We start from the raw sequence: 26718 nt of genomic DNA, 5'->3' as shown, positions 1-26718 counted from the left end.
GGATTTTTATGTCTTCGTTTATATATATATTATATAGATAGATAAGCTTACAACTTGATTTAAATAGTTTCAAAACTTGGTTACTAGATTATCTATAATATCTATATTATAAGCCTTTTTTATAAATATAACTTCTTTATTTATACTAGTCTTTCTTGTTCGGGCATTCAAACTTGAGATGTCCTTCAATCTTGTAGTTGAAACAAATGACCTTGTTGTTGTGTCAATCTTCTATTGTATGACCTGGTTTGGTGCAATTGGTGCATGCAGAATTCTTAATTCTACATTGTTTCGAATGTCTCTTATCACAAGATTTATGTACTGGGTATGTAGGTTGGAAACCTTTCTCTTTGTGTTTCTTGGGACATTCTTTACTTACCATTCTATCTTCCTTTTCCTCTATCATTTCATTAATTAACAATCCAGCTATTTCCATTACTGAAGCATTAGTATAGGCAATGTTGCCTTGACCATGTCTCTGATCTTTATTTTAATCCCCAATTTCTTCTTATCACAATCCAGCTATTTCAATTATTTAATCAATAGTATAGGCATTGATACCGTAACCATATCTCTGATCTTTCTATTTAATCCCCAAATATAGCAACTAATCTTAATGGATTCGGGTGTTTCTAGATGTGGAACTAACCTCAAATAATATGTAAATTTCTAAGTATATTCCTTATTATATCTGGGTGTTTGAACTTTCAATTAACTCTCAAACAAAAGTACTCTGAACTAAAATTCGCGCAATCGTTTGAATACGCTCAATTAGACCAAAATGACTTTCAAATAAATTACCCTCAAATCAATAGATGTAAACTAACGCTCATTTCCAATTTGCCTTTGCATAACGTAATTTGGATATTTGTAAACTACCTTTTTATTTTGAACATTTGTAAATTACACAAATTTAGGCCAAGATTACACCCAATTGAAATCTGTGCTCAACTAGACAGTTCTTCAGCCTCATAGCTCCCCTCGTTCTTATCATTTATCAGTTTCAGTCTCTTAACTGATTCACACTTTTACAACCCAGTTCTTATCATTTATCAGTTTCAGTCTCTTAACTGATTCACACTTTTACAACCCAATACGCTCCATTTTGAAGTTCAATTTCATTCACTTTGTTTTTCATTGTGGTTGGGTAATCTGGAGAATCAGTCTGATTTTGGTCGACGATTTAGAAAAGCGAAATGATCTAAATTAAAATGATGACAAGCGTGATTGTAACAGTTAAGACGAAAACAGAATTGAATGAATTTACAATTTTGCCACCACGTATTATTATTTTTTATTTTATTTTGAATCAAGGGCGTAGGTGGTTTCGTGCGTATTGTTGGATAAACCATTATTGCATTTTAAGTAGACAAAAAAACATCATCTTTTAAAATATACACAAGCAGAGAACCATGAATCTAGATTATATCAAACAAAATAAGTACAAAAATCAAGCACACACCTACATTGCGTCACTTAAATGGTAACCTTAGAACCTGTTCTTAGGAGCTGATGATCCAGCAACCTTTGACCATGATGACGGCTTAAACCCTCCAGTCAACAACTTAGACGCTGACGCGGCATTTATTCTTCTCCTCTTTGCCTCGAGTTCCAACCTTTTTGAACTTGTCGAAGCCGACGAGTCTGAAAATATTGATGTAGATTTGATCAATGCTCGTTTTTCGTCCCTGTTTTTGTTAAAGTTTGAAGAGAATTTGACTCGTTTGGCAGCCGCCATATCTTCTTTTGCTTCTGGGAGTAGCCTGATCCCAAGTCCCATCTTCCTTGCAGAAGCCTCTTCTTCAGCAACTCTTTTCTTTTGAGACTGTTATGTAATAAGTAAAGTAGAGTACAGATGAAAATTATTAAAAGCGTGGTCTTTGTATGTGCAAGGTGCGGTTTAAGTCCTGAAAGCTGAGGCTTGAGGCGAGAGCTTCAAGCCCGTGAGGTGTTGTTCCATGTACAACCATATAAGTTGTGTACAGCCAGAAACGAAATAAAACATTCATGATCTCTTCATCCTTTTGTTTTAACATTTCAGCCTCCTTGAGACCCTATATTTTGACTAATTTTGACAAAACTTGACCCAAATTTACATGATGTACCGCCTCAAGGACCAGAACCGTTTTTCAAAACATCCCGTGCAAAGGCCAGGGGTGTGCATGGTTGTTTTCGACTCCAACCGAACTAAAAACTAAAAATTTGGTTTTCGGGCTTTTAAAAATGTTTCAGTTTTGGTTTTTTCAGTTTTGTCATTCAGGCTTGTAGCTTTGTTCCGAAAAAAAATTGCCCAAAAATAATGAATTTGGAACTGAAAGTCTGAAACATTGGGCCAAAATATTTCAGTCGATTAATGATCAACTGATTGTTGCACATTCAGGCCTAAAATATTTGGGCAACACCATTTATTGTTTTTTTATAAATTACAACATTCAAAGATAAAAATATTATAATAACTCAATAACAAAAGTTAGTTTTTTCGGTTTTTATAGGTTCAGTTCAGTCGTCAGTACATGCAAAGCCGAAACCAAACCAAAAGTTCGATTTGAAAAAAAAACAAAATTGTTGGTTTTGGGTTGAATTCGGTTGTTTCAGTTCAATTATTTCGGTTATGAGACAGCCATCTCGGGGTTATGCACAACCCTAACTGAGGTGCGCTTTATAAAAACAAGTTTGATTAGAAAAAGTATTTACTCTAAGTTTGGCACGCAACGACTTGTTAATGGAATAATCATCCAAATGTCGAGCATCAGATACTCTTTGAAGTCGCACAAGCAACGGCTCGGCTTCTTTTTTCTTCTTTAAATCCTCTTCCTGATGTTCAAGCCGATAGAAAGGATCTGCTAGCTTGCTTCTCTCTACAAAACATAAATGTCAAATACAGTCAACAGTTATGTTTGAAAATACAAAATGGTCAACTCTTGGTCAAACTAACCTTCATCAACAAGGAGTGCCATAGTTTCTGCATCTTCAGCATCGAACTCTTCAACCTTCTTTTGGGCCCCACTAATCACAAGATACTCGGTGTTTTTTGGGTCGGTTTGAATTACAATTTCATGTTGGCAGCATGCAGATTTCATAGTGAAGTTCCATATCTAAATAACAAGAAACAACACTATTCATAAAAGTTAATAAATAACAATAATGATAATATTCATAAGTTTTGAAATTGTATATTACCTTCGTGGAATAATAATTTCCCACTTGCTTCTTTTCAGCGTTAAACCGCACACCCTTTGCAATCATGGAATTGCAACCGCCACACCAGATATTAAATGGCATCTCGAACCTTATGATTAAGATGCCTTGATCTATTTTTCTCGCTCTCTCTCTTAAAGCATGTTGCCCGTGAAACTTGTTCAAACCACCCTGTAAAATATATAACATGTTATAAACCGATATACACAATTAAGATAAGTATTATCTGTATGTGTTAATGCACGTGCAAGTAAGTATGTAGTAGTATAATAGCATACCTTTTTGGGTTCCCATTCTGGAGGATAGTAGAAATTGTCTGCCCTAGCAGCTGCAAGTGACGACTGCAAAAATAACAATAATATTAATAATAATCATTATTCCACTCTCGCATTTAAATACGATAAACATAATGAGTCACGACTGAAGTTAGAGAATTGATGACAAAAAATAACAATACTATTAATAATAATCATTATTCCCTTCCCTGTAGATATGGTTGGATTCCATGTCCGTCTAATTTACTACTATAATTAATGTATGCCTTTTATTTATTTATTTGTTTATTATATAACAACTACTACAAATTATTAATTAGCAATATAATTATAACTTCTATATAATCTTATGTGCATACTTCACAACATACAGAAAATAAATAATATAAGAAAGTAGATATCCCATAAGAAAAATAAAATTTTCATCTAATAAACTTACTAAACTAAAACAATTAACATGCAAGAATTAAGGGAAATTAAAAATTTTCAGGTATATCGAAGTGTGTGATTTCAGGTAATCATCATCTAATCCCACAGCCGCCCCAATACCCGTCGGGTTTTGGGTATTATTATATGTTTCAGGTATCGGGATCGGACTTTTTGCCCTAAAAGTTGCCAATTTTTTTGTTAATAATCAACCATGATGTTTTTTTTTTGAGCTTCATAATAGTCTCTTTCATTATATAGAAACATAGATATTACATCAACCTAGCAGGTAGGCGGGCAACAAGCTGCGCCGTCACCCCTTTCTGAATTGCAAACCCTAACCTGCTAAAGGACATACCATAGATATTACATCAACCATGATGTTGTAAAATTAAAACAGAACCCAGGTCCCAGAATCATCATCTAATTACGCAAAAGTGCCCTAATCTTCGTTTCACAAACTAATATAAGAAACGAATTGCAAAACCCTAATTGACTCAAAAGGAGAGATTGGTCTATAGGATGAAATAGATCAATTAACAAACATGTATAAAATTAAAAGATCTTGATGATAAATAAATTGTAGTACGTACCATGTTCGATTTGGGTGATTAGTCTTCGATCGGTGGATTGTTTTGTCTAGGTTGTGAGGAAACGTTACCCTCGCGCTGGTTTATGTAACTGTTGTTTTGTGTAAGTTATTATTTGTTTTCTTTTATACCATGTCTTCGGGTTGAAATGTGTGATTTCAACCCGAACAACATTATTATTACTAGACGGGAGCTCGATGCAGCGGGTGTTTGACCCGATTAATCAAGTAACAAATATGAGTGTTTATGGTTCGGTTAGAATCTTGAAATCCTTTAAACTGGTCATTGGTTTGACTTCTTTTTTCTTTTTCTTTTTTATTTTACTTTCGGTTAGTTGGTCGGTTTCAAATATTTCAAACGTAGTGAACGATTGATTCGCGGTTTATACTGGCAACCGACCATATGACACCAGACCAGATTGTAAATGTTAAATGCATTTTAATCTTTTTTATTATTAATTATTAGATATGTTCAGTTATATTATATATATTAGATATAGTTAAAAAGTAATTGAACATAAATCTTTTTATTACAAATAACTTGGCTATACAATTTTAAATTAACCTAATTGTAATATGATTTTTTTTGTGATATTTGTTGTTATCATTTCGCGTCCTAGATCTTCCATTAGTATTTACCATTTATGTGGCTGAAATTATTATTCTTTATTTATGATCCTCTCAAGTATCATATTATGTTGGAGTTTAGTTATAATTGATGGTACATTTAAATTAATAATTATTTTAAACTAAATTTATCATTAAATTTTAAACTACGAAACCAAACTGGAACCAAGCCGTTGGTAACGATTCGGTTTCAACTTTCAATGGTTGAGTTTGGTTTTGGACGACAAAAAATCAGTATTAACGGTTGGGCTCACAAGTTTAACTTAAAACCATCAAAACCGACACTAAACACCCATACGTAACATATTAATTTATTTAAATTGAAAAAAAATATAACAATATCATATTCAAATTAAAGTGAAATAAAATGCTCGTTTTTATGATGTAACTTTTTTATAAAAATATTAACGTATGAAAATGCTATAGTTGTTTAAAAATCATGGGTGAGAAGTTAGTTTAAAGTTTAAATTAAAAACATAATATGGTTAAAGATAATGGACCAAACTTGTAAGTTGAATGAATTGTGTTTAAAAGACAAGTTTACCCTTACTAACACATGTACCTTATGCATTAGCAATTGTAAATCCCTTAAAATCAAGTGTCTTAATTTGACATTGTTTGGTGTATTATATATAGTATAGATTATTATTATTATTATTATTATTATTATTATTATTATTATTTATGTCAAGAATTTTAACCCTAACTTGCATACATTTTAACTCATTTATCAACTCAAACACGACTCATTTATATCAGTGATATAGTAAATGAGTAAATATGAATTTGTTTTTAAATTATTAAAAATTTTGAAAACAAATTGGAATTACAATTGTATCTTTAGAAAAAAAAGAGAAAAAAAGGAAAACTGAAAAAAAAAAAAATTGTTGTGAAATTAAACTAGTCTATTAGCATAATAATATGAGAAAAGGATGTAGGGAGAAAGATGAGATTTCATAAATTAGGTGTGTAATATAATGAGCTACAATGAGATGTAAATATAGGAAAAGATAACTTGGAGTAAAAACCTAATTTGTATTAGATATTGATAACCACACTAATAATTATTCATAATACTCCCTCTTGGTTATCAACTTTATACACTTGGAGATGCTGCCTCGTTAAAATCCTTGTTAGGAAAACTTAGTGGGACAAAACCATAGCTAAAGGAAAAAGAGTGCAACGCGTATTGTCTTCTCTGATTTATATATCCATTAAAATGGTAATATATTGATCTTTTGTGAAAGCGTCAAAACTTTTGTACTCATCATTTGTGTCTTCGTCCCTTGGCATGCAAATAGTTAAGTTGAACAATGTTGCATAATCTTCACATGAAAATTTCTATTGTATCATCTCGTAACCATATACTATTGTATTGATATCCTGTTTTGTTTCTCTGCATCGACAATAACAAAACTTGTTTTCATGGTTAGTAAAAATAACTGCATATCTTTCATACATGAAATTAGTAAATCTGGGTACCGGTACACGTACCCAATTTATGGTGCGAGTGCGGGTACAAGTACTTTTGGGTAAGGTACTCGCTTTGGTACCATTTTGTTCTTTTATAAAAAAATCACCACTAAACTTGGCATCGGTACCGTACAACACCGACAAACAATTATCTATAATACCACAACCAAACGTAATAACACCACCAATACATAATACTGAAACTAAAAATGAAATAAAACATAATATAACATCCATTCATAATTAATCAAGTAATGAATCTCAAAACATACAAAGTCTCCCAAAAAAAAAATTATCAAAATGTTTAAACATAATTAACTTATGCAAAGAAAGTTAACATTCGTTTAATCTTCACTAGACATCCTTCCATTTTCCCTTTCCCTTTTCTTTGTTTATTGCTTCTTCAAGTTATATAGAAAAACAAGAGAGAAAGTTAATACATGGTATTTAATGATATACACAATTACACATACATGAAATAAAAGTATATGAATATACACATATAGATCAAGAAGGAACTTATTCAACTATATATATTAGGATTTGAAAATCCCGCTTGAAAGTTAAGTCATGAGTGTTGGAAACTTAATAAATAACCCCTACAAATTCTAAGCGAGGTACCAGTACCCATAATACCCATATCTGTACCTCGTACCTGTACCAGAAAGTATACGTACCTAAAATCAGTAAACTTGGTACCCGTACCCGATACACACGTACGGGTACCAATACGGGTACTAAACATGTACGGGTATTCGGGAAAAATATCCCATCCCTACCTGAAATATATACTTTTTACCCATTCCTATGTCTCCTAGTTGGACACATGCCGATAAATATAAATAAAGAAATTAATAATCATATATAGCTAACAATACGATATAATGCACATATGCATTTAATTGTGGTATTTCCGAACTAATAATATTTTATATTCAGGTAGGAAATGATATAGAATGCATTGTTGGACATCCTTTAACGTACTCAAAGAATGAATCTTGTCTTTGGTAAAATGTCTCAACATCTTTTAGATGTACTTTGATGGATTGTTAAACATATAATTTCACATATACTCAAACTGCAAGTCGAGTAATAATCACATCATATCAAGGTATTTCAAAATTCTCCTTCTGAAAGTTATGCAGTTTCTCTCGATGGTATGTACATCATCACTGTAAATTGTGATTATATGAACTTTTAAGAGTAAAATTTTGATATAAGTATGGCTAGTTACATCTAACTTATCTCCCTTCTTATCAAAATATTTATTGATTGTACCACGTTCAATCCGAATATATTAATCTATACGTAATAAGTATAACTCCATGCATTTTTCAATCTATCCATTGATTTTTTTTCATCTTAACAAATTATGCATGCGCATTCACTTTTTCAGGATTTTTGCTCCACATACTTGCTCATTTAACATAATAGTTTTTGTATCACATATCAAAAATCCATATTGTACCAAATGTTTGTTTATTGAGATATTGTACTAATCATGTACATTATCTTCTGTATATATGTTTATTGAATCACAAGAATTGCACCATTAAGATGTATTAATTAACCTTGCAAGTATTCAACTACCACATATTTAATAATTGTAACGTATTCAAATATGACTCTATCCACAACAATCACTGTGTTCTCGAGAACTTACTTTGCATGATTTAATAATTCATATCCTCCAAAGACTTTCTTGTAAACTTTTAGTATCAACTGAATCGCAATATCTATTAGACGCGTATCAATTATCTCTTTATATTACCAGAGTATTTAGGTATTGGAAAGTCATTGATTCTACCATTGGATAATGCCTCTCCTCATAATCAATCATGGGTCTTTGCAAAATCCTTGTTCCACCAATTTTTCCTTATATCACTTGATTGGATTTTCATAACTCACATAGAAGACCCGTTTGTATCTAACACTTTACAACTTTAATTGTATAGACTGCTGGTCCATAAACTTTCCGTTATTTAGAGAATTCAACTCTGCCATGTTTGCGTCTTTCCACTTTGGCCAATCATTTTTCATAGGCAAATTTAAATTCTTGATCCTCCTCATCATCATTCAAGCACTAGTTATATATATATATATAAATATATATATATATATGTATAGTGACATCGACTTTATTTCGATTCCATATATTTTTGTATACAAAATACGATATAATTTATTGAAAGCTCTTTGTTTTCACATATGTAAGGTTCTTCAAGAGTCATCATGTCTAATCTCTTTCAAAGACTTTTTATTGTACCTCGACTTGACCATCTTCATTACTTGCTCTAATTTTCGAGGAAATTTTACCTTTGAAACCGATTAGTCTACCAAGCTACATGTGTGCGTTAGACTTATTATCAATACGCGTTTGTCCTTCTGGGATATCTATTATTTGGAGCATTAGCAGTTCGTATGTGTGTCTTAGTTAGACAATCTCTTTTGATCGGTGAATCGTCTGGTAATTGATTCTTTAATATTTATACATGAATTATCCTATAAACTTTTAGTTCATATAATTTAGTTTGGGGATCAATGATAATTCATTCCAACAAATTTCGATTTCCAACTACTTTATATCTCCCCTGAATATTGGGAATGTTGATTCACTAAAGTGAAAACTAATGAACCATAAACACATATCTCATTAATGGCTCTAAGTATATAATCATAGATTTTAATACTGACACAAATTCCCAACTTCCTTTGTGGCCTTATATTTGTGTCTTGTGGTAGATTAATTTCTTTATATAACACATACGAAATATTTGATGAGAAATACTTGGTAACTAACCAAAAACCAATTACAATGGGGATGAGTATCATAACTTGTTGGCTTGATGTGAATTAGACATGTAAAATCACATTGTCACACCCCAACCTAAGGCAGAAATGTCGGGGTGCGAACTTTGGTTCACAGCTCACAAGGTATTATCATGCAATTTAAATGTGACAATATCTAATTTATTTATTTATAATTCAAGTACAACAATTCAAGGAAATTACAAAACGAAATCAAATAATCTAGTATAAGTTTTAATCATAAAGGTCATCTCTACGTGATCTTCATCTTGATAAACAATCCAATTGATAACGTGCAAATGCATACAAAATAGATATTTTTGTCAACAACACATGTTGAGTGAGAAAATCACCAGTTTTGACACTAACAATAGTAATATATATAAAAGAGCAAAATTGTTATCTATGAGTATTAAAAATCAAACCATTGAGCAAATAATGAATGTCGGTGAAACCATTGCCATGCAAATCGGGCTTTGGACCCTACGACGTTCGTATGATCATACTACAATGTAATTATAATGGACCTCTCCGAATGCGATAAAATAAACAAATAAACATGTTAACAAATAACAAATAGTCATTCAATTGATACACATACAAAGATCACAGTTTGCTAATGAGTATATGATAAAGTATGTAAGTAATTAACAGGTACGCAAAAGTCCCCAAAACATTTGGAAACAAGTAAAATAGGTGAGTGATTACTCACCTTAATATTCAGGCGAGCTAAACGATAAAATAAAGATATTAAATGAGTCACGAGCCTTAAGCAAGCTGACTAATCCAACATGAACTGATCTAGAACTTTTAGACCGTAAACTATAATTTAAAACGAGAACATAGCCGCTGGAATCAGATCAAACGGATATATAAAACTCAAGTTATGAGATTTTAACGATTTAAGCGAGCTGGTTGTGTTCAGAATCCGAACTTCGAGTCGAAAATCGGGTTTTGACCAGTACTCAAAATTTCAAAATAAACATAAAAGTCTTCTGGCTCAAGATCTAATTCTGATAAGAAAATAGAGAAATTAGATAGTCAAATATTTTGAGTATTTTGCCCTAAAACGTGCCAGAGAGCAATTGATCGACCAAACCCCATCAATCAGAAACATTGATTGAAGGGTTTTTTTAGTTAGTTAAAAATAATTGTTTTTCATCAAGACTGTAACAACTCGGATTTTAGTTTATTATATTTTATATTCGTTACCTGACCCGTTTTTATGTTCGGGAAATTTTATCAATACAATACCGTGTTTATCGAGTTATTATTTTTTATTATTATTGTTTAATATATTGATTAATAATAATAATAACTTTGAACTAAATACATTTTTAACCATAAACCATAATTTAACCCCATTTTGTACCCCTATCCATAGTACAAGGAATTCTTTGCAAATCTGTCATTTTATTATATCCAAACCCATAACCCAAATTCGTATCCATGTTCACATCCGTATATTCATATCCATTCTCTTTTCTTGAAGCTTAATCTTCATTTTAATATTGGAATTGATTTGTGCTTATTACTCCTCATGCCTTAAACGACCTCACCGACGTTGTTAATTAGGAAATCAAGATCAATTTTGATACCTATCGATATGTTATACTAACCGTCTTATCATTTTTAGTAATAGACCTAATCAGTGCATTATATTTCAATTAAATTGATCTGCACGTTCATATAAGCATTGCCAATAAAACCCATATAACTAATTACGTCACAGCAACTTCAGATTCGTGTTCTTGATCCGTTATTAGTCGGCTGCCTAGAGAGTCAATTAGCCTGCAATTTAACGTCATTATAGGTAATTTGTTATACGGTTATGTTCGTTTTCTTGTCAGCTAACTTAACCCATGATTAATCGGCCAAACATTCAACGATTTGGCTGATTGATTGTGTTACGGTTCTTATGAATTTGGGTTATTTGGTTCCATTTAAATTTAAATTACAATTCCCATTACATACATATGTTAGCCACTAGCCCAGTTGGCTGGTGCATTATGGTGAAGACTCTACTTGGTTGGGAGGCGCGTGTTCGAATCCCTCCCAGCCCGTTTGTTGTACATAAAATATACATCTTTTTAGCATCAAATAATCTCTAAAAACTGCAACTTCTATCAAATAATATAGCTCAGAAGGCTACTTATCACATTATAATGCAATTTCAGGTAAACCCAAGCCTTAAACAAAGAAACAAGTGAAAAGACAAAGAAAAATGAAAGAAAATCAAGAAAAACCTCAACCACGCTGTGACACCCGGTAATTTCCCAATCCCATAAACCAAGTAACCAACCTAATTATTAGGTGATTATGAATATGATGCGCGCCATGTTAGAATCACCGCGGGCATATGTTATATGCGCCAGCGCGGATGCGATGCGCGCCATGTTAGAATCAGCGCGGGCATATGTTATATGCGCCAGCGCGGATACGATGCGCGCCATGTTAGAATCAGCGCGGGCATATGTTATGTGCGCCACGCGCACAGGTTTTGTGTTTTCATAACTTAACTTTATGTCGTTTCTGTCTAATGGGTTGCATACCTCTTCAATGATCAATACGTAAAACTATGTTCAAACAATATCCTAATTTCCTAATTAAGACTCAAATCATTTATGCGCGCACGGAAAAAGGGAACTAACCTCCCCGCATGGCGGGAACATTGAGAGCTAGTTTGTTTGAAGCTCCAAGATTGGATTGACTTCAACATAACTGATCACTATGTTGAAATACCAAGACCTCATGGAGAATCTACAAATGAAACTCAACGTCCCTGACTACAAGAAGGTTACGCACCTACCCGCATCAAATAAAAAGGAGTTATGAGCGACACCTGCGGGAAGAATCCCCGCGGGACACCTTAAAAATACACCCTTTACGCATGAACGTCTGCACAGAAACCAACCACCTTTTCGCTTAAAGTCCAAAAGTTCACCCTGTTAATAAACTCTGAGAACGCTGGTTCCAGCAGAGCCAGATGGACTCGCAGGATTCCTTATAAGGACGCCTGCGCAGTGATACGCGCAGGATTCGTTACAAGGACGCTTGCGCGAAGGCCAACTGGAGCCGCCGGACCCACAACGTTCAAAGGAATGGCCTTCACGCAGAAGGCTATACGCGCAAGGCTACACGCACAGAACACTTAGTCTTCTTCAGATGAAAGGGGATTACCCCCGCCCAGAAAGAACCAATTGCGTGTTTCAGAGATTTTTACCTTTTGACTGCACACTGACAACAGTACCAGGAAAAGTATACTGTAACACGAAATGTCAGCTGTCAGCCGCACCTACTCTCACCAACCACAGTCCTGCATGTACTGTCAAATCCATCAGAATCTTTATAACCACTCCCTAGGACCATCACCCCCATCCCTAAAATAAATAATAATAAACCTCATACCTTGTCATCATTACACCCAAGTCTATTAAGATTTCAGTCCCCTAAATCAAGGGATTGTGTTCCCTTGAGTTTGCCTATAAATAAGTATCAATTCTTGAATAAAAATATCACACAAACACACTTCAAACTCCTCTCCTAAACCTGTAATTCTGCACTAACCATCTCCCAAGCATCCATCGCTAGGTAAGCCGAAACTTTAGTCTTGAGATTTACTTTTCTGACCAGCCCATATATTCTTCGATTACTTGGTCTTAATACACATATTTCTTGTTATTTAAACATATTCTAGACTTCCAATTTCGAGGCTAACATCAGGAAACCCGAATCTCGTTTAATCTCTCTCTAAACCATCACTTAACAAGAATCACAGGTGAGTCTCACAGCCCCTATTTTCACTGTTTTTAAACTGTTTTCGGGGCGAGGGACACGTGTTTAAATTATGTTTTATCATGGTATATTTACAAGCAATGCAAACGATTATCTGTTCATGGTGTTTATCTTGGTTTTCAATGTAAGTGCGCAAGTTTTAGACAGTGATCACTCGTCAGTGGAACTCTAAGGGTAGGGACTACTGTGTTTGATCAACCCACTCGTAGGGGTCGCACCTCTTTGCATAGACGAGTGCCTAGTATGGTCATGGGGTAGTACTACTGGTTGTAAAACCCGCTCGTAGGGGTCGCACCTCTTTGCACGGACGAACGCCTAGTTTTCCGAGCACAACGTCCGCGCGTAACCCACGGGACGGTATTGTTTTAGCTCGTAGTGGCAGCGCCACTTTGCATGGACGAGCCCGGTTTTCAGAAATGTCCGCGCGTAATCCGCGAGACGGTTTTATCAAGCATATGTTTTAATGATGTTATCAGAAATATGTTTCAATATGGTTTTATCAAGGATATGATGCAATACGATTTATCAAGTCACCAAAACTTGTGAACTCACTTAGTTTATACTGATTCAAATGTTTTTATGTGTCTTTCAGGTGATAATTAGTAGCGCAAGGAGTCACACCTAGAGCACTTCACGCAGAACATCTATAAAAAAGGGTTTTTGGAAGATTTTAGTTCTATCCCTTCCACACGCGTGGTTGTTCCCGCCGTGTAAGGGGATATGGCGCGGAAATCTTCAACGTTTTTCATATGTGGATGTTTTTATATGTAATTCTAAACAATGTAATGTATTTTGTAATGGACATTTCATGCGCAATGGAAAATTTATTTGAATGTTTGCAATGACCTGTGCTTGATTATCAATTCCCACTCGCGCGCACCCGGCTGTTTCCGCCGTTTAGGGCCGGGTGTGACAGATTGGTATCAGAGCACTGGTTATAGCGAACTAGGAAAGAAGTTTTAACCTAGACTATAACCGTAGGGGAATCGCATGAAATATTTTGCAAAGAAAATATTTTCAAAAGAAAAACCACACACACACTTAGGAACACGGGTCACACAATGTGTAGTGAACACTAAGGATAAGAACATTATGTGCTCAGGGTACATGCGCTAAGTTTGATATATTTTTGTTCTCTTTTAAGAAAAACGAGAATGCCTCCAACCAGAGCCAAGGGAATTACTATGACACCCGAGGAACTCGCAGAAATAATCGCGCAGGCGATCGCAACGCATGAGGCCAGCAAGGCCGAATCAAGTCAGGGTCGTCAAGAGACCGAAACCCCAGAACCCGAATCAGGAGCTTTGGACAAAGGATGCTCCTATAAGACATTTATGGCCTGTAAGCCTTGGCCATTCAAGGGCACCGAAGGGGCCATTGGGCTCTACAACTGGATCGACAAAATGGAGACGGTTCTCTCCATTAGCGGGTGTAGTGAAAATCAAAAGGTCCTTTACGCGACCTGCATGTTTCAAGAAGCGGCCTCGTCTTGGTGGAAGCTTCAAGTGAAAACATTGGGACGAGAGGTTGCTCTCCACAAGACCTGGGAGGAGCTGAAGGAAATGATGATGAAAAAGTTCTGCTCTCGCGCCGAAATTCAGAGTCTACAGCAGGAATTTTGGAACCACACCATGATAGGAACTGGTATCGACGCCTACAACAACCGATTCAACGAACTTTGCCAGATGGTGCCGGATATGGCGAACACGGAGGAGAAAAAGATAGAGAGGTATATTTTTGGGTTACCCCATGTTATCAGGGTTCCGCTCAATGCCGCAGCGCCTCCAACCTTTGATGAGGCAGTGGCGCGGGCCATCACTCTTACAAGAGATACGGTCCGTGCGGGCATGTTGACCTCGCGCGGGAACGAGCAGCGAACCTCTGACCCCAAGAGAAAATGGAACTCTCACCACCGAGGATCCGACTCCAAGCAACCACCATTCAAGAAACAGGAGAGCGTAAGGGCTTACGCGATACAAGCCCTGGAGCCATCACGAAAAGGGTACAGTGGGCCTCACCCATGGTGCAGCAGATGCAAGTATCACCACGAGGGTGAATGCGCAAGCATCGTATGCGCCAAATGTAGCAGACCAGGGCACAAGGCGATAAACTGCCATAAGGAAGCTGGAGCAACCGACAACTGCTACGCATGCGGGAAGCCAGGACATTTCAGTCGGGATTGCCCGCAAAAGAGAAACCAAACTCGCGGGAGAGCCTTTGTGATCGGCGCGGGCGAAGCAAAAGAAGAACCGAATGTGGTAACCGGTACGTTTCTACTTAACGACCATTTTGCATCTGTCTTATTTGATACTGGCGCTGACCTAAGTTTCATATCCACTGAGTTTAAAAACTCCCTAGGCCTAGCAACCAGTAGGCTAGATACGCCTTATACTATAGAACTAGCCAATGGTAGGCAGATACGCGCGAACGAGAGGACTGAGCAATGTGTACTGGTCATGGGAGGTCACGGATTAAATATTAACTTATTGCCAATAGACTTGGGAAGCTTTGACATTGTGGTAGGTATGGATTGGTTAGTCGAGAACCACGCGGAAGTTATTTGCCATGAGAAGCAGGTTCGGATCCCACTGTTGAGCGGGGAAACCTTAGTAATTCAAGGGGAAAGAAGTGGAGTTGCGACAAAACTCATTTCGTGTCTAAAGGCGCGCAAGTGCCTGAGGAAAGGATGCTACACCTTCCTGGCGCACGTAGTAGAGAAGAAAGGAGATGAACGAAAGATTGAAGACTTACCAGTGGTGCGCGAATTCCCGGAAGTTTTCCCTGAAGATCTGCCCGGATTACCGCCACCGCGACAAGTCGAGTTTCGAATCGACTTGGTTCCAGGAGCTGCACCAGTAGCTCGAGCACCCTATCGACTAGCTCCATCCGAGATGCAAGAGCTATCCAATCAGTTGCAGGAACTATTGGATAAGGGTTTCATACGCCCAAGCTTTTCACCCTGGGGAGCTCCAGTACTTTTTGTAAAGAAGAAAGATGGTTCATTTAGAATGTGTATTGACTACAGGGAACTGAACAAGCTGACAGTCAAGAATCGGTACCCCTTACCGAGGATTGACGACTTATTTGACCAGTTGCAGGGATCCAGTTATTACTCGAAGATAGATCTACGGTCAGGTTACCACCAACTTAGGGTCCATGAGGAAGACGTGCCGAAGACAGCCTTCCGAACTAGATACGGCCATTATGAATTCTTAGTGATGCCCTTCGGGCTAACTAATGCGCCGGCTGTATTCATGGATCTGATGAACCGTGTGTGCAAGCCATACTTGGATAAGTTTGTGATTGTGTTTATAGATGATATTCTGGTTTACTCCCGAACCAGAGCTGAGCATGAACAACATCTGAGATTAATTTTGGAGATGCTGAAGAAAGAAAAGTTGTATGCAAAGTTTTCTAAATGTGAGTTTTGGCTTAGAGAGGTTCACTTTCTCGGTCACGTTGTAATCGAGAAAGGAATACACGTCGATCCTTCCAAAGTCAAAGCCATCGAGAATTGGGAAGCGCCAAAAACACCAACTGAGGTGAGGCAATTCCTAGGACTAGCTGGCTACTATCGACGTTTCATTGAGAACTTCTCCAAGATAGCTTTACCTCTGACTGCGCTAACTCAGAAAGATAAGAAGTTTGATTGGGGCGAAAACCAGGAAGCAGCGTTTCAAATGTTAAAGCAAAAGTTATGTAGTGCGCCAATTTTGTCGCTACCCGAGGGGACGGACGACATCGTCGTCTACTGCGACGCTTCACATCAAGGACGCGGATGTGTCCTCATGCAGAGAAACAAAGTCATAGCGTATGCCTCTCGTCAACTCAAGGTCAATGAAAGGAATTATACAACACATGATCTGGAACTTGGAGCAGTTGTTTTCGCGCTAAAGATTTGGCGCCATTATCTTTATGGTACAAAGTGTTTGATTTTTACGGATCACAAGAGCCTTCAACATATATTTGATCAAAAGGATTTAAACATGAGGCAACGAAGATGGGTTGAATTATTGAATGATTATGATTGTGAAATAAAGTATCATCCTGGAAAGGCGAATGTGGTAGCAGACGCTTTAAGTAGGAAAGAGCGAGCAAAGACGCTACGAGTTAAGGCTCTAAGGTTGACCATTCGCACAGACCTCACTACCCGCATCCGAGAAGCTCAACAAGAAGCCTTGAAATCAGAGTTTGTCAAGAACGAATCCCTTGGGGGTATGATTAAGAATTTGGAACTCAAAGAGAACGATACTCGATATTTTGCTAACCGATTATGGGTCCCTCTCAAAGGAGGATTGCGCGAGCAAGTGTTAAACGAAGCTCACAAAACGCGGTATTCCGTACATCCTGGCGCAGACAAGATGTACCAAGATGTTAAAGCGCTGTATTGGTGGCCCAACCTTAAGGGCGACATCGCGACGTATGTCAGTAAGTGCCTGACGTGTTCGAAGGTGAAGGCTGAATACCAGAAACCGTCGGGGTTGCTTCAACAGCCAGAAATTCCCATGTGGAAGTGGGAACAAATCTCCATGGACTTCATTACCAAACTGCCAAGGACACCTGGGGGTTACAACACGATTTGGGTTATTGTAGACCGGCTAACTAAGTCAGCACACTTCCTGCCAATCAAGGAAACCGATAAGATGGAAAAGTTAGCCCGATTGTATATTCGAGAAGTAGTTTCAAAACACGGAGTTCCGGTATCCATCATTTCTGATAGAGATAGTCGTTTCACCTCAAGATTTTGGAGATCGTTACAAGGGGCTTTAGGTACTCGTCTTGACATGAGTACGGCTTATCATCCCCAAACGGATGGACAAAGCGAGCGAACCATTCAAACATTAGAAGATATGTTGCGCGCATGCGCAATCGATTTCGGGGGTAGCTGGGACACTCATCTCCCATTGGTTGAATTTTCATACAATAACAGTTATCACACAAGCCTCAAGGCTGCGCCATTTGAAGCCTTGTATGGGCGCAAGTGTAGGTCCCCACTGTGTTGGGCTGAAGTAGGTGACAAGCAAATGACTGGTCCAGAATTGATCCAAGAAACGACGGACAAAATTTTCCAGATACGGGATCGCCTCAAGGCAGCGCGCGACAGACAGAAAAGCTATGCAGACGTGAGAAGAAAACCGTTGGAATTTCAAGTAGGGGATAGAGTACTTTTGAAAGTCTCTCCATGGAAGGGAGTCCCCCGTTTCGGCAAGCGAGGAAAATTAAATCCGCGATACATCGGACCATTTGAGATCCTGGAAAGGATCGGTCCAGTTGCTTATAAACTCCATTTACCCGCCGAACTTAGTGGAGTTCACGACACGTTTCATGTATCCAACCTCAAGAAGTGCTTATCTGATGAAACGTTAATTTTACCATTGGACGAGGTTCATATCGACAAACAGCTACACTTCGTGGAAGAGCCTATAGCAGTAACCGATTGGAAAGAACAAAGGTTGCGAAGAAGCCGAATCAAGTTAGTAAAAGTTCAATGGAACTCAAAGCGTGGACCTGAATTCACTTGGGAAAGAGAAGACCAAATGCGCAAAAAGTACCCATACCTCTTCCAAAGAGTAGCTCCTACCAGCGACACTTCCTAATTTCGGGACGAAATTCTCCTAACAGGGGGAGAATGTGACACCCGGTAATTTCCCAATCCCATAAACCAAGTAACCAACCTAATTATTAGGTGATTATGAATATGATGCGCGCCATGTTAGAATCAGCGTGGGCATATGTTATATGCGCCAGCGCGGATGCGATGCGCGCCATGTTAGAATCAGCGCGGGCATATGTTATATGCGCCAGCGCGGATACGATGCGCGCCATGTTAGAATCAGCGCGGGCATATGTTATATGCGCCACGCGCACAGGTTTTGTGTTTTCATAACTTAACTTTATGTCGTTTCTGTCTAATGGGTTGCATACCTCTTCAATGATCAATACGTAAAACTATGTTCAAACAATATCCTAATTTCCTAATTAAGACTCAAATCATTTATGCGCGCACGGAAAAAGAGAACTAACCTCCCCGCATGGCGGGAACATTGAGAGCTAGTTTGTTTGAAGCTCCAAGATGGGATTGACTTCAACATAACTGATCACTATGTTGAAATACCAAGACCTCATGGAGAATCTACAAATGAAACTCAACGTCCCTGACTACAAGAAGGTTACGCACCTACCCGCATCAAATAAAAAGGAGTTATGAGCGACACCTACGGGAAGAATCCCCGCGGGACACCTTAAAACTAAACCCTTTACGCATGAACGTCTGCACAGAAACCAACCACCTTTTCGCTTAAAGTCCAAAAGTTCACCCTGTTAATAAACTCTGAGAACGCTGGTTCCAGCAGAGCCAGATGGACTCGCAGGATTCCTTATAAGGACGCCTGCGCAGTGATACGCGCAGGATTCGTTACAAGGACGCTTGCGCGAAGGCCAACTGGAGCCGCCGGACCCACAACGTTCAAAGGAATGGCCTTCACGCAGAAGGCTATACGCGCAAGGCTACACGCACAGAACACTTAGTCTTCTTCAGATGAAAGGGGATTACCCCCGCCCACTGACACAGTACCAGGAAAAGTATACTGTAACACGAAATGTCAGCTGTCAGCCGCACCTACTCTCACCAACCACAGTCCTGCATGTACTGTCAAATCCATCAGAATCTTTATAACCACTCCCTAGGACCATCACCCCCATCCCTAAAATAAATAATAATAAACCTCATACCTTGTCATCATTACACCCAAGTCTATTAAGATTTCAGTCCCCTAAATCAAGGGATTGTGTTCCCTTGAGTTTGCCTATAAATAAGTATCAATTCTTGAATAAAAATATCACACAAACACACTTCAAACTCCTCTCCTAAACCTGTAATTCTGCACTAACCATCTCCCAAGCATCCATCGCTAGGTAAGCCGAAACTTTAGTCTTGAGATTTACTTTTCTGACCAGCCCTTATATTCTTCGATTACTTGGTCTTAATACACATATTTCTTGTTATTTAAACATATTCTAGACTTCCAATTTCGAGGCTAACATCAGGAAACCCGAATCTCGTTTAATCTCTCTCTAAACCATCACTTAACAAGAATCACAGGTGAGTCTCACAGCCCCTATTTTCACTGTTTTTAAACTGTTTTGGGGCGAGGGACACGTGTTTAAATTATGTTTTATCATGGTATATTTACAAGCAATGCAAACGATTATCTGTTCATGGTGTTTATCTTGGTTTTCAATGTAAGTGCGCAAGTTTTAGACAGTGATCACTCGTCAGTGGAACTCTAAGGGTAGGGACTACTGTGTTTGATCAACCCACTCGTAGGGGTCGCACCTCTTTGCATAGACGAGTGCCTAGTATGGTCATGGGGTAGTACTACTGGTTGTAAAACCCGCTCGTAGGGGTCGCACCTCTTTGCACGGACGAGCGCCTAGTTTTCCGAGCACAACGTCCGCGCGTAACCCGCGGGACGGTATTGTTTTAGCTCGTAGTGGCAGCGCCACTTTGCATGGACGAGCCCGGTTTTCAGAAATGTCCGCGCGTAATCCGCGAGACGGTTTTATCAAGCATATGTTTTAATGATGTTATCAGAAATATGTTTCAATATGGTTTTATCAAGGATATGATGCAATACGATTTATCAAGTCACCAAAACTTGTGAACTCACTCAGTTTATACTGATTCAAATGTTTTTATGTGTCTTTCAGGTGATAATTAGTAGCGCAAGGAGTCACACCTAGAGCACTTCACGCAGAACATCTATAAAAAAAGGGTTTTTGGAAGATTTTAGTTCTATCCCTTCCACACGCGTGGTTGTTCCCGCCGTGTAAGGGGATATGGCGCGGAAATCTTCAACGTTTTTCATATGTGGATGTTTTTATATGTAATTCTAAACAATGTAATGTATTTTGTAATGGACATTTCATGCGCAATGGAAAATTTATTTGAATGTTTGCAATGACCCGTGCTTGATTATCAATTCCCACTCGCGCGCACCCGGCTGTTTCCGCCGTTTAGGGCCGGGTGTGACACACGCCCCCATGCTTCAAGAACCACGCCCCCATGCTTTTGAACACAAGAAAAGACAAAAATCTACAAGAAAAGACAAACACTGGACAAAGAAGCACGGGGCTCTGCTTAAGCAACCATGGGGCCGTTGTCACCTTTCAGATAAGACAAAAAGAATTAGCACATGTCACTAAAAAGAATGAGGCCGTGCCTCAGAAAGCACGCCCCCGTGGTGAGTCATCTTTATGATCTGACAACATTTAATGCAACTGGACACCTGGACACGGGACCATGCCTCTAGAGACACGGGTCCGTGCCTACTTCCTCAGACTTCCTATAAATAGAGGAGAGTGTTGCATTAATCAAGTGTGCTTGAAGAAAATCTTTATACGGGTTTCTCTTATAAAAACACTCACATTACACTCATATTGAAGATTTTGTGAAGAGTTTGAAGGCTTGGAGGTTACCATTATCATCCACCCCATCAACATCATCATTATCCATCAACATCATTAAAAAGGGAGATTCATCCACATTTGGTTAGATTGTTTTAGTTTAATCATGTGTTATCATCATCATCTCTTTTAATGTTCATAACAATGCTCATTACGAGCTAAACTCCATTTACCATCTAAAATCTATTAAGAAACTTGTTTTTACTTGATGATTATAACATGTGGTTTAGTTTGGTTATTTTGCAATTATCCATTGATGAAGAAATGTTTTATCACTTTATCTCAATACATCAAGGTTGATGACTAAAAATCATTCATGATCACTCATGTTCTTGGAAGCTAGAAATGGTAAAAAGAATACTTTGATAACTTATTTAAGATAAAACATGGATCCTTATGTTGTACTTAGAAATGATGAGATATAGGTTATGATCTATTTCTCTAGTTTTGATAATTCTAAAATAACATTGTTAACACGATTGCTTAGGTTATCATGCTAGTTAAAGAAATCATATGTTAATGAAATGTGTAACTATAACCTAATCTAATCAACCATGGGGAGGTTGTGTGAGTTAACTACAACCACTCGAAGTTTTTAGGGTTGGTATTTGAGAAATCGAAGTCAATCTTAATCGTTCTACTTTACCAAACTGCTTGCCTACTTAAATTGACATTCTCGTGGTAGCATGATATTAAGCATAGGATGGATTTGAAAATACGCATGCTACTTTCTTTTATGTCATAGAATATGTTCACTTAGAAATGAGGAACTATTCTATCATATATTATTAGGACAAGTTTATCACATGTTTGTTTAATAATCATCAAGGAAAAATGGAGTGGATTCTTGATCTTAGATGGTAATTCACATAATTGAACTGCTCGTTGGGAATTTCTCTTCTTATCACCTATATATTATATATAGGTATTTATATTTTATAAAAAGTTCAAAAATCAACCCAAAATGATTAAAACTCTCCGATTACATTAAAACGAAGATTCACTATTAGAAACATTTGTGTCCACGGATCGATACTTGATTCTTACCAATACTATTTTACATATATGATAGGTACACTTGCCTATTTTGTGTGTGTTTAGTTTTAGTAGAAATTACTTTTATAAATTTAAAACACGACCTTGTGCAAAGCTAAATCTCTCATCCATAATAATATTACTAGCACCGCACGCAGAACATCAAATTTTTTGGCGCCGTTGCCGGGGACACGATACGTTTCTAAAAACAATCCAAGTTTTAGTTTAATCATTGTTTAGAATTGTACAAATTTTTAACTTTTATTTTATTTTCTTTTTACTTGTTATTATATTAGAAATATTTTTTTGGCTAGCCTAACCTTTACTTTAGCTTAACTAACTTATACCTTAGATTAGTTTTAAAATAGCTTAGCCTAAATTTTAGCTTAACTTTAACTAACCTTTAGTTTAATTTAAATAGTTTAAATTTGATTTAATCCCATGTATGTCCTCTACATTCGGACCTGAGCTTGTTTCTCCAATTTCTGAACCGGAACGACTCTTTCATCGACGAACGCGTAAAAGGACTGCCAAAACCGCCGAAACAATTAAAGACGAGTCAGTAGACGCCACGAAATCAGGAGGAAATCAAGCCGAAGAAATGATGGAAACACAAAACAATGAACCAAACATGAGCCAGTATGCCAAGCCAACTCTCGAAGGCTACGACACTGGAGTGGCTCCACCCGATATCACCGAACATTTCGAATCAAATCAAGCACCATTCATATGGTGAAAAATTTAGTTCAATTTCATGGTCTCCTCGACGAAGACCCTCTTTCTCACATATCTCGATTCCTACGAATCTGTGGAACTTTTAAAATTCAAAGTTGTTCAAAGATCAGATCAAACTCAAAATCTTTCCTTTCTCTCTAAGGGGTCAAGCCTTAGAATGGATAGAATCCTTTCCTTATGGTTCCATCACCAACTGGGACCAGATGTTGAACAGTTTCTCCTCAAATACTTTCCGCCTGATAAAACTGCCAAATACGAGCCAACATTACACGATTATGGACCGATGATGATGAGTTGTTACACGCAACATGGGAGAGATACAAAAGTCTTCTGATAAGATGCCCACACCATGGACTGAGCGTATGGTTACAAGTACAAACTTTCTTTGACGCACAATCCAGTCAAAACAAATAGGCCATCGACCAAGTCGCCGGTGGAGACCTGTGATCCAAATCACCTAATGAAGCATTTGAAATCATGGAAAAGGTAGCAAAGAATAGTTTCGCTTATAACCCACCAAGATCTACACCAACACATAAAGGAATGCACCACGTTGATTCCAACACTCTTGTCACCGCACAGCTTGAAGCCCTATTTAAAAATTTCGAACAACTTCAAGCCAAACTATCAAAAACCAAGATCACCTATGACAACTGTGGAGGAACTCATAAGACAAGTGACTGCAAACAAGTCGTTATGGCTATGGAAGAAGTTGACTTCATTTCCCGTCAAAACAATGCTTTCAGCAACAACTACAATCCAGGATGGAGAAACCACCCGAATTTCATTTGGAAAGACGGAGGTAACACTCAAACCCTACCCGGATTCGAAAAGAGGCCAATGAATCAATCCTTCCAGCCTAAACCTCAATTCCAAGAACAAAGTTTCAGTAGCCATCAGAATCCGAGCTACTCTAAAATTGAAGAAATGTTGATCCAAATCATGACCAAAACAAATGAAGTAGAAAAGAAGGTCGACTCAAGAGCTGTTGATATCAGCAGAGTATTGTTAAACATGAAGCTGACCATAAAACTCAACAAGCATCATTTCAGAATCTAGAAACTTAGATCGGATAAATTGCCTGACAATTATCTGAAAGACCACCTAGCGCTCTTCCAAGCAACACAATCACAAATCCTAATGCGACAGCTAACGCTGTTACACTAAGAAGTGGCACAAGCACTGTTGCCTCACCAACTTCAGAACCAGTTATGGAGAACGAAGCCCTGACAAAACGCAGGAGATATTGATTCCAACAGGCACCGTACAACCTAAGGAACCAGTCCGAACATACGTTCCACCTATTCCATACCCTGGATGGCTGAAATAGGAGAGACTGGAAGTTTAGTATGGGAAGTTTTTTGACCTCTTTAAACAAATCCACATCAACATCCCTTTCATCGAAGCCATTGCTCAAATGCCGAAATATGCAAAGTTTCTCAAAGAAGTTCTGACAAACAAGAGGAAACTGGAAGAGCTCTCACATGTCACCCTCAGTGAAGAATGTTCAGTTGTCATCCAAAACAAGCTGCCACCAAAGATGACCGATCCAGGGAGCTTTACTATCCCTTGTCTCATAGGAAATTTGTCTGTTAGCAATGCCCTAGCTGACCTAGGAGCTAGTATTAACTTAATGCCTTATGCGGTTTTTGCAAAACTAGGGATAAGAGAAACAAAGACCAGCCGCATGAGCATTCAGTTAGCTGGCCGATCCTTTAAATATCCTCTGGGTGTTGTTGACAACATGCTTTTCAAAATTGACAAATTTGTTTTCCCTGTAGATTTTGTAATTCTAGATACGGAGGAAGACAAAAGTGTAACTCTGATTTTAGGAAGACCCTTTCTAGCCACTGCAAAGGCTATTATCGATGTTTGCATCGGCAAACTCACTCTCAGGGTCAATGATGAGGCTATCACTTTTGACACAGGAAAATCTATGCAACATCCGCAACATCACGATGACAAGTTATATTGTTATGACATCATCGATTATATCGTGAGTTTCTATGTGCGGAAATCTTCCATTAACATCCCATTAGAAACACAAATCTTAATAGATGTCATCACTAAACCCGCTTTAGAACACGATAATCTCAACAACTATCAAGAAACATCAGAAATAGTATATGAGATTACCGAATGCAATGAAAAATCAAAAACATCAATCGAAGAACCACCAGTTTTAGAGTTAAAAGAACTACCGAACCATCTCGAATACGGCTTTCTAGAAAAAGACTCTTAACTCCCAGTAATTATTTCATCTCACTTTTCTAAAGAAGAGAAAGACGAGCTTCTTAAGGTCCATAAAAACCATAAGAAGGCATCATTCCTTCCTTTTGTACTCACAAAATCCACATGGAAGATGAATACAAACCCGTGGTCCAACATCAAAGACGTATTAATCCCAACATGCAAGATGTGGTGAAGAAGGAAGTAATCAAACTCCTTGATGCCGGATTAATCTACTCAATCTCAGATTCACCTTGGGCTAGTCCAGTTCAAGTAGTACCTAAGAAGGGAGGAATGACAATAGTAATGAACGAGAAGGATGAGCTAATCCCGATGAGGACCATCAAAAGCTGGCGAGTTTGCATTGACTACCGGAAGCTTAATGACGCCACAAGAAAATATCATTTTCCACTTCCTTTCATTGACCAAATGCTTGAACGCTTATCTGGAAAAATTTTCTTTTGTTTTCTTGATGGATTCTCCGGATATTTCCAGATCCCAATTGCTCCTGAAGATCAGGAGAAAAACACCTTTACATGTCTGTATGCCACCTTCGCCTACCGAAGAATGCCGTTTGGACTATGTAATGCTCCAGCCACCTTCCAACGTTGCATGGTGGCCATATTTCATGAAATGATCGACACTCTATGGAAGTTTTCATGGACGACTTCTCAGTCTTTGGAGACTCCTTCGATCATTGTTTGAAAAACCTAGACAAAATGTTAGCTAGGTGTGAAGAAGTCAATTTAGTACTCAACTGGGAAAAATGCCACTTTATGGTCAAAGACGGCATCATTCTCGGTCATAAGATATCCCAAGCAGGACTAGAAGTTGATAGGGCAAAAATCAAAACCATCTCTAAACTTCCGCCACCAACTTCAGTCAAGTACATTAGAAGTTTTCTAGGTCATGCAGGATGCTATCGTTGTTTCATAAAAGACTTCTCCAAAATTGCTAGACCTATGACCAAACTTATGGAGAAAGACACACCATTCGTCTTCTCTGAAGAATGTGTTAAATCATTCAACATATTGAAAGACAAACTTGTCAATGCACCAATCA

At 37.8% G+C, this 26718-nt stretch overlaps 1 protein-coding gene across 1 annotated transcript; it reads right to left on the bottom strand.

The window, feature by feature from the left end:
* Nucleotides 1–1355: 1355 nt before the first annotated feature.
* Nucleotides 1356–4578, bottom strand: LOC143616586 (uncharacterized). The gene is made up of 6 exons (XM_077089384.1): nt 4493–4578; nt 3477–3539; nt 3181–3369; nt 2936–3095; nt 2695–2858; nt 1356–1825 (listed from the first exon to the last, which is right to left on the bottom strand). Exons 1-6 carry the CDS (start codon nt 4493–4495, stop codon nt 1490–1492), a joined length of 915 nt encoding a protein of 304 aa, XP_076945499.1. The 5' UTR covers nt 4496–4578; the 3' UTR covers nt 1356–1489.
* Between the last annotated feature and the right edge of the window lie 22140 nt (nt 4579–26718).

This window comes from Bidens hawaiensis, unplaced genomic scaffold, assembly GCF_021521415.1.
Source record: "Bidens hawaiensis isolate Kalapana, Puna unplaced genomic scaffold, B.hawaiensis_p1.1 tig00048263_1, whole genome shotgun sequence".
NCBI lineage: Eukaryota > Viridiplantae > Streptophyta > Magnoliopsida > Asterales > Asteraceae > Bidens > Bidens hawaiensis.
This window is presented reverse-complemented; position numbering and strand designations above follow the sequence as displayed.

Bases quoted from the DNA above. Each gene is read 5' to 3' on its own strand.
- LOC143616586 (XM_077089384.1), bottom strand. The intron at 3,096-3,180 runs GTAATATACAAT...CTTGTTATTTAG, and splicing joins GAAATTATTATTCCACGAAG to ATATGGAACTTCACTATGAA. The intron at 1,826-2,694 runs GTAAATACTTTT...ATTACATAACAG, and splicing joins CGTTGCGTGCCAAACTTAGA to TCTCAAAAGAAAAGAGTTGC.